This window comes from Hordeum vulgare, chromosome 7H (genome assembly GCF_904849725.1).
Source record: "Hordeum vulgare subsp. vulgare chromosome 7H, MorexV3_pseudomolecules_assembly, whole genome shotgun sequence".
Classification (NCBI taxonomy): Eukaryota; Viridiplantae; Streptophyta; class Magnoliopsida; order Poales; family Poaceae; genus Hordeum; species Hordeum vulgare.
The window spans coordinates 493,504,136-493,513,594 of record NC_058524.1 but is presented as its reverse complement, the minus strand read 5'-3'; the positions used below and the strand labels follow the sequence as shown (position 1 = coordinate 493,513,594).

General features: G+C 46.1%; 1 protein-coding gene across 1 annotated transcript; it reads left to right on the top strand.

Moving 5' to 3' along the window:
* Positions 1-3,223: 3,223 nt before the first annotated feature.
* LOC123409742 (probable protein phosphatase 2C 57) lies at positions 3,224-7,692 on the top strand. The gene is made up of 4 exons (XM_045102603.1): positions 3,224-3,454; positions 5,530-5,736; positions 6,000-6,211; positions 6,872-7,692. Exons 1-4 carry the CDS (start codon positions 3,344-3,346, stop codon positions 7,437-7,439), a joined length of 1,098 nt encoding a protein of 365 aa, XP_044958538.1. The 5' UTR covers positions 3,224-3,343; the 3' UTR covers positions 7,440-7,692.
* The last annotated feature ends 1,767 nt before the right edge of the window (positions 7,693-9,459 follow it).

Genomic DNA, 9,459 nt, shown 5'->3' with positions numbered 1-9,459 from the left:
TGGACTCCCCCTCTCGTAGATGTTAGTCTCCATAGATTGATCTTGGTGTGCATAGGAATTTTTTTGTTTCCCATGCGACGTTCCCCAACAAGATGTGGCTGGGCCGACCGAGGCTTGGGATGGGTTAGGCACTGTGGGGCGCGAGTGGCCCACGCGCAGGAGAGGCCGAGCGCTCGGTCCTCGCCTCCCTTCCGTGAGTGCGCTGCAGATAGGAAGGGGAGCCACTAGTTAGCGAGCGCTCCTTCGGGAGTCTCCGAGAGAGCACTCCCGCGTATCGCCACTTGGCACATTCTCAACCACCGCCACGTGTCGCGTTGTGAGCGCTTCCTTCGGATTTCATTTTTTCGCAAGCGTTTTCGGCTTTTTAGATTGTTTTTTCCTGATTCTTTCGTGTTTCCGGTTTTAACTAGTCTCTCTTAGCTTTTTGACAAAATAATTCAATTTTTTCACAAAAAACGTGTTTTCTGTTTTTTTGCGAAGATACACGGTTTTGCTTGCGCGAGAGGCACGGTTTTGCCTTCGCAAGAGGCACAGTCGTGCCTCTCGGAAACGAAAAAAAACTCCCTTTCTGTTTTTTGGCGACATGCACGGTTTTGCTTCCGCGAGAGGCACGAGTTTCCTTCCCCGAGAGGCACGGTTTTGCCTTCGTGAGAGGCACGACGGTCGTGCCTCCCGGAAAGTAAAAAAAATTGTTTTCTGTTTTCTTTTCCATGAGAGGCACGCTTTTGCCTTTGTGAGAGACACACATGTGCCTCTCCAAAAGGAAAAAATGTGTTTTTTTCGCAAGAGGCACAATTTTGCTTCCTTGAGAGGCACGATTTTGCCTTCGTGAGAGGCACGACCGTGACTCTCGGAAAGAAAAAAAATGCAGAAACGCGTTTTTTGTTTTTTTATATCGCGAGAGTCATGGTTTTTTGGTCCGGTTTTTCATAAAAAAGTTGGTCAAAACCTATCAATATGGGATCTAGTTTTGAAGATCTCGACACGAGAAATCCAACGATGAAAACGGTTCAATATTTGGACGCACGGTTTAGGAGATAAAACGTTTTGAAAATACGAATCTATGAAAAAAGGAATAACTTCCAGGTTGCGACAAGTGGCACGCATGCAATGCACTACTTGTCGCAACCTTGGGAGGTGGGAGTGATCTTTGAAAGAAGTACTCCCTAATTAGTGATTTCGGATAGGCACCCTTGGTGGCGGGTGCAAGTCAACGGAGTTGTTGTGGCTCGTCTGCGAGGAGCGGGTGCATGAGGGGGCTAGTGACGGTAGATCCGGGCGAGGGGGGTCCATTTCCGGTGTCGAGGGGGCTCGTCGGTGCTTGGTCCACGAGATCTGACTAAGTACAACTCGGGTGCGGCCTCTTTCATGGCGGCTTCCTGCTGAACCAAAGAGACACAGAGATCAGGGCGAGGGTGAGAAGAATAAGGAGGTCGTCGTCGAGGTTCGATGCGGGTCGTCAGTGACGGCCTGATCGCCGGAGTGACGGGGTTAGGCGAGACCATCGGGCAGGGGCGGGCAGAGGAGCGCGACAACTCGAGCTGCAGATCGGGAGCTGCGGGCGACGGGGGAGTTGCGACGTGGCTGCGGGCTCATGGGCAGTTGCGGTGGTGGTTCGGGCCCGGGAGGGCCAGATATGGGCCCCGCAACCCTAGCATGAGGTGGGAGCTTCGGAGGTGGGAGCATACCCAAAATCACTAATTAGGGAGTACTACTTTCAAATGTCACTCATCACTCCCGGTTGCGATAAATGGCACACTGCATGTGTGCCACTTGTCGCAACCCGGGAATCTCCCTTTTTTTGTAGATTCGTATTTTTAAAACATTTTATCTCCTAAACCATGTGTCCAAATCTCGAACCGTTTTCACCGTTGAATTTCTTGCGTCGAGATCTTCAAAAATAGATCCCACGTTGATAGGTTTTGATGAAAAAAATTCATGAAAAAACCGGACCAAAAAAAGTGCCTCTCGCGATAGGAAAAGAACTAAAAACACGTATTCTGCGTTTTCTCCTTTCCGTGAGGCACGGGCGTGCCTCTCACGAAAGCAAAATCGTGCCTCTTGCGAAAGCAAAACCGTGCCTCTCACAAAAAATACGTTTTTGCCTTTCCGAGTGGCACGGGCGTGCCTCTCACGAAGGCAAAAACGTGCCTCTCGCGAAAAAACATGTTTCCCCTTTCCGAGAGCGCGTGCCTCTCACGAAGGTAAGAACCGTGCCTCTCGCGGAAGGAAAAGCGTGCCCCTCATGGAAAAAAATAGAAAATACATTTTTTTATGACCATTTCGTGAATAAATTAAATTATTCCTCACCCGAGGTAATTTTACGACCATTTCGTGAATAAATTAAATTTAAAATGCAAATAGATACGTTTATATTGATTCATTACGAAAAATTAGACATAAGAAAACAAAAATATAGGCCATAAGACCAGAAAAATCACATTTTATGTATAATTTGCACTACATTTTTATGTTTGTAATTTTACGTGAAATAAAATATTTTTTACGATGACTATGTATTTTTTTTACGATCTTTTTTTCCGTATGAGATAAGATTAAAATTTCAGAAACGTAAATTTACGGTGTATCGATATAAAAATAAAGATGGGTGAAAAATAAATATTTTTCACCTAAGATGACGAATAGCGCGACCCTGAAACTCTATTCATAAAAAGTGCCCAGTCTCTAGTCCAGACACGTTCCAAGATGAGCTGCATGGCTATATTTAGATCGTCTCATGTCTCGTTCATGACGGGCTGCATGCCCTAACACAGTCTATTTAGATCGTGCTTGGTTAACCCGATCTATTTGGTCAGCTATAGGTGAGAGGTGGCGGGTGGAGGCGGGGATCCCTAGGTGGTCTAGTTTTTCTGAAAATGAACGTGGAGACGTCCATTTATTGGCAAGGATGAGCAGCGATGAGCACCGGACCGGAGGAAGTAGCATAAAATAAAATAAAAATCACAAGGATTGATTTTCAATTATTTTGTTTTCAAACTTTCTTGGTCAAAGTCCCGACCCTCAAACAAAACTCCCTTCGTCCCACGTGTCGCGGTCGGGCCGCGCTCGCAGCACCGACCCACGGGAGCACCCACACCGGATCACGTGGCCCGCAAAATTAACCGCGATCTGAGTTTATTAACCACCGCCAAATTTACCGTACTACCCCTCCCCTGCTCCTCCACTGATATTTTTCTCTGGACGGCCAGCGGGTACTGTTCACACTCCACAGTGCTCCGTACTGATCTACTGATGCTGGCGGCAGCGGCGCCGCTCCAAGTCCAAACCCTAACCCTAGCACTCTCCGACTCGATCCGAGGCCACGAGGCTCCCCGCGGCGGCGATGGAGGAGCTTAGGCTCGGCAGCGGCGGCGGCGGCGGCGGCAGGGGTAAGCCGCCGATCCCGTCGTCAGCCTCGGCGAGGAAGCCGGTGCTGTCACGGCACGCATCCTTTGTAAGTAACAACGCCTCAGCATCTCGAATCTCGGCGCGCTTAGCTTGGTTGCTCGTGTGAACTGTGCCGAAAGCGAGAGCTTTACGTTGCGCCCCGCCTGATTCCTGCTCAATGTTTGCTGTGCGGCGCGATTCCTTCGCTTCAAGGTGAGCTGTTTGCGCTGAGGAGCTAGAGCTTGCACCGTTATGATGGAAACTTCTGCTGTGCATCTTGGAGGTGGGGAGAGAGGGGAATGCATCTTTTTTCTGTAATTTGCTTGGTGGTACATACATGTTGTACTAGAGTACTAGCAACCTGCAGTGGCCAATGGGTTGTTTAGATCCGTGCGGTTAATGTGGATGCAGGTTATCGGGAGACTAGAAGGCCGTATTAGATGCTTGATGCTTGTACTCAGGTTGTCTTTCGAAAAGTCTGCGTTGGGTCCTATGAAATCATTGACTGCATCAACTGGATGTAGTACTAGATATGCAGAGTGTTCAGAATGTTCGTGTAAACTAGAAAGCCGTTTTAGATGCGTATGGTCAGGTGGTATTTTGAAAAGACTGTCTTGGTTCTGTGAAATGATTGATGTGCAGAGTTTTCAGAATGTTCGTGTTAACTAGATTAGTCCCATGTGCTGCCGTGGTATTTTTATGGGATGTTGGGCGATGTAGCTTTGTGAACATGATACATTATTCATCTCGAAGGGCGTATCTTCCTGGAAAAGTTGCAATCTGGTAATCTGGAAATTATGTGTCATGGAAGTCTCTTAACTTTTTGTGTACTTGCCATGCCCTGTTCTGACCTCATGTCCTCTGAACATTATTCAAACAAGTTAGTGCTAGAGAAGGTATTCTCGTGCTTCTTTGAAATAGTAATTGGCAAACTGCAGTGTGAAAACTCCTAAAGCCTCTTTTCATGTTTTAAGGAATTTGCAAAACGGTAATGTGACTTAATCTCATCACCATGTTCCCTTTTTTTGGTTCTCATCTTATTTCTCTACGACGGCTTTGGTTTGGGTTATTGAAAAATTGAAGTCCCTAGTTCTGTCAGATTGAACATTGCTTTCTTGATAGAGGCGAAAACAAAGGTGGTGTATGCATCATGTTTAGCTTTCCTTCTCGATGTTACAGTACAAACAGATATATTTGTCTTTCTACTAATCTATAGCATGTACGAGCTGAGACCAGAACATCACTGCTTGGAAGGAATTTTTAGAAGCAAAACATTGTACTATGATAGGGAAGGGGATTGGTCCTTCACGTACTCTTATGATAGAGAAAATATTATCAGGTCTCACTGGTTTCACATGGTACTATGATAGGGAAGGGGATTGGTCCTTCCACAACTCTTATGCTTATTTGATGATGTAGTGTAGTGGGGTTTATGTTTTGCTTGGTGGGATCAACCTTATCAGCAAGGTTCTGGAGTAAAGAGCTAGCCATAGCTGTTGTATACCTTTTGTGGACCCTAGTCGCTAAGTGATTCACTGATGGCCAAATGTTCTGCTATAGCAGTGATGACGGCTATAGTGTCAACTAGCTCTGCTATTTTTTATCTTATAGCTAGCGATCACTTTGCTGTACCATATAAGTACTTCTACCAATAGAACATGCTAATTTTTAAAATCAACTGCATTGAATGGCCTCAATGCATGTACTGACAGTAAAGTATGAAAAAACCTATCAAAAGATCTCAATATCCTCCTTCTCAACACTCCAACATCCACACTTTATGATTGAATACTTACTGAGACGAAGATTGTGCTCTGGACTTCTGGTTATGGACTTTTGCATCAAGACTTGTCTTATATGACTCAATGTGGTATGCGTAAAGCATAATTATTATTGTTCCTATTTTATATTAAAATGCAATAAGTAGCTTTTGCAAGATCTTCCAATAGTTTAGCTTGCCGCTAGGATCTCGCCGTGAAAAAAGCGATTTAAAACCTTACTTATAAGTATCTGCATGATATGGTATAGACAATTAGCTTCAATGCTTCCACCACTTCATAATAAAATATCATGCAATATGTTGTAACTTCTATATGTTTTTGATAAGGTTATCTTATTATCTTACATGGCTTCAATTCACAGGTGAGGCCCCCTTTGAACAATACAAAATCTGAAACTGAGAGAACTTTTGAAAGCACAGATGTTGAGTATACCCCAGTTGTACGGTCTGGAGGCTGGGCCGATATTGGGTCAAGGAGCGCAATGGAGGATGTCTACATTTGCTGTGACAATTTCCTGCAAGATTTTGGACCTGAAAACTGTGAAGAAGGGCCCAGTTCGTTTTATGGGGTATGATTTTATTCCAATAAGTCTGTCAAATTTTCTCCCTTTTTTTGGAAACCGGAAAGAACTGTTTTAAACGAAGTGATCACACTGCCACAAGAAGGGCAACTGTGATTGAATTTTCTGTCTTGATGTTTGTAATAATCGTCAGCAAATTTTACTCATTTCATGATTGATGGACATCATGAACTCTCTACTGATAGAGTACATTTGTACACCTGACAGGCACTTTCTGTGTATGTACTGTTCACACGATTTTAATGTTTTAGGTTTTTGATGGGCATGGTGGAAAGCATGCTGCGGACTTTGTGTGCAGCAATTTGCCAAGGTTCATCGTTGAGGGTGATGGTTTTCCGGGGGAGATAGAGAAAGCTGTCTCCTCAGCATTCTTACAGACTGATGCTGCTTTTGCAGATGCTTGCTCTGTGAACTCCTCTCTTGCATCTGGCACGACTGCGCTTGCTGCACTCATAATTGGGAGGTATTGCCCTAACTTGTGCAACTTTAAGCCTTGTAGTAAGTTATTCTGTAGCATTACTGTTTAGATACTTGATACAGTGTTTTGTAACTACTTATTCCTCCTTACGGCCTTATGGTTCCTGCTTAGTTATCTGTTTGAATAAATTCTTCTATATATGCAGTCTACACTCCATTTTCCCACATATATTAGTTTTTTCTTTGGCAACGACAAGTTCATGTTCCTTCATTAGCTTTAAAGTCCAAGGTTTATACATAACATATGCCTTTCTCCCTTAGTGAGTGATACATATATCATTATATCTGTTAGCAAGGTTTTTTTATTTTTTGAAGTATTTGAGCATCACTTCCCACTGATATCAGTTTCTTCTTCTTTGAAATTGAAAGTTTTCCTGTTCTTGTCATGCTTTTGAAGTGCTTTAGCAATATATATGTGTTTTGCTCCTTTAGTTAGTAATATGCATGTCATATGTTTTCTGAAGAATTCAGGGCATCCCTTCTATGCCTACTCTCTTTTTTAACAATGTGAATACCAGCATGATTTTCCTTTTTTGTTTCCACCTGTTCTTTCTTCTATAGTTTTGACAGCGTTGTCTCTGGAAATTCTATGTTTTTACTTTAGTTCTTTTTCTTCCTTAAAATAAATGTTCTGCATGATCGACAGGTCACTTCTGGTGGCAAATGCTGGCGATTGTAGAGCAGTTGTATGTTGCCGTGGAAAGGCGATTGAGATGTCCAGGGACCATAAGCCATCTTGCAACAGAGAGAAGATGCGCATTGAAGCCTCGGGTGGTTATGTTTACGATGGATACCTGAATGGGCTCCTGAATGTTGCTCGAGCAATCGGGGATTGGCACATGGAAGGAATGAAAGCATGTGATGGTCTTGGGCCTCTTAGTGCGGAGCCAGAGGTGATGATGCGGAATCTTACCGAGGAGGACGAATTCCTGATCATCGGCTGCGACGGGATCTGGGATGTATTCCGCAGCCAAAATGCGGTAGACTTTGCACGCCGGAGGCTCCAAGAGCACAACGACCCAATCGCCTGCTGTAAAGAGCTTGTCGACGAGGCCATCAAGAGGAAGAGCGGCGACAACCTTTCCGTGGTTGTCGTGTGCTTCAACTCCATAGCGCCCCCTGTCTTGACAGCCCCCAGGCCCCGCGTACAGAGAAGTATATCCGCAGAAGGATTGAAGGAGCTGCAGGGCTTCCTCGATAGCTTGGCCGACTGACATCTGTGGCTTGGGAACCCTGGTAACACGATGGTGATCCCATTTTTCCATAGCCTAGCTTGGAATTTAGGTTTAGTATGCGCAATCTCATAATCTGAGATGGTTGTTGTTGAGTAATGCATCACTGTAACATATTATGCGGCTAATTTTATCTGCACCTGGAGGTGTTTATGTTCTTGTTTCGGACCCTGCTCAAGAATTCTCAAGTTTGAAAGGTTAACAGAGATTTCAGTGGATTTTTCAGTGACTATTATGATGACTGCGTTTGTGAAGCTTTTACAGTGCAACTGGACTATAGGCAGGCTACCAGCTTTGGAAAGCTGATTCCTGTAGATGTTCTCATGTACGGTTCGTGTGGGCTTGCACGGTTAGGATGTTATGTACCGACATTTTGAAGGATCCGTGCCGCTGTTGAATTCATGCATTGTACTCCCAACGGATTGTTTGAGCGGTAAGTATCCGCCCACGAGTCCATGAAAAAGAAAAAAAGCCGCAGGGACCAATAATTCATGTGTCGTGTGATGGAAATCCCTATAATAAGCGAGCTTTGTGGGCGTGCTAGGATCATCAGATCACGCAAGTCTCACTCTTCTCGTCAATCTCACCCTTCATCATGCCAGCCTTGCAGCTTTCTTTGTCGGCCCATAACCGTGGAGAAGCAGCCCACGATTCATAGAGAACAGGTCCCACACCCAGGAGCTTGGTGCTACGGCTTGAAGGGCGCGCAAGGATTTCTTTATCTATGGATCCAGCTTACATCTTTTTTTCTTTTTCGAACTAAATCCACGACAAGAATTATACTCAACGTAGAGCATGTGTCAACAAACGAATATGTAATCTGATGAAGGCCCACTAACATTGCGCAGTGGAATTTATTGAGTGGCATTGCACAGTAGTCTCGGACAAGGACAACAACCTCCACTCCACTGGGTTTCATCAGATCCAACAGCACAGCAAGTGGCAACTGAGAAGGTGCCACAAAAGCGTGCATCACCTCAGCGTTTCATGAATGGTTTCTCCATTCAATCATTGAGCCCTAGACCAGACCAGACTAGGAACTAGGCGTGACCACGCCCACGCACGCTCTCTTGCGTAAACACCAAGCCTCGCAATCTCCCTCCCACCGCGAGATTCCATGAACCCCCGGCCTCGCCACTGAACCGCGCCCCTCGCGAGGCAGCCGACAGCACAAGAGGCTCCGGCACCAGCCACCAGCCACGGGCGACCGTCACATCGTCAGCCGTTAACCGCACCAGGACCAGCCATGCACACACGCACGCACGTACGACCACCGGCTCCTGCGCTGCATCGGATGCCACTCCGGTCCGGAGCCTATCATTGCGTCCCGGACTCGTTTGATCTGTCCAAGCGAGAAGCCGGCCGTCTGCGTCTTCCACAGTGGCGCTGCGCGCATCATTGCGAGGCGCAGCAGCAGCGGCGGAGGAGCAGAGCACTGAGTGAGTGAAGCGAACTGGTCGAAAAGGACTGGACTGGGTAGGCAACCCAGCCTTGCCCCCGTAGTGGGATGGCCCGTTGAAAAGCCCCGTCTTGGACGCCAATGGCTGATCTGTCTTCATCACCTTATTGTTGTTGAAACTCTAGCAAGATATTGTAATGAGTGGGAGCTAAGGACAACTCCGACGCACCATCTCAAATTGTTAAGCACCATCTCAAATTGTTAAGCCGTGTCTTTCGAGGATAAACAGAAAGAAAATTCGATTAAATCCGCAGAAGCAAACGGACATTTGTTCGTTTTCTGTTCGCTCCATCCTGGTCCAAATTTGAACCGCGTTTGCGTTGAAGCGGACAACACACGGACGGATGACACGCGCCCTTTTGTTCTTCCTTGGTCCGCCGTCCTAGACACATACGTCCCCATTTCCCTCCTTCCTAAAAAACCCTCCCGCTTAACCCCTTCCCTTCCTCCGCCGAGGCCCCCCAAAAAAATCCAGCGACCCAGCCGTCGTCACGCGGCCCGCGGCAAAGAAGAAGGGTATGAAGAAGATGTGGTCGGAGCTCA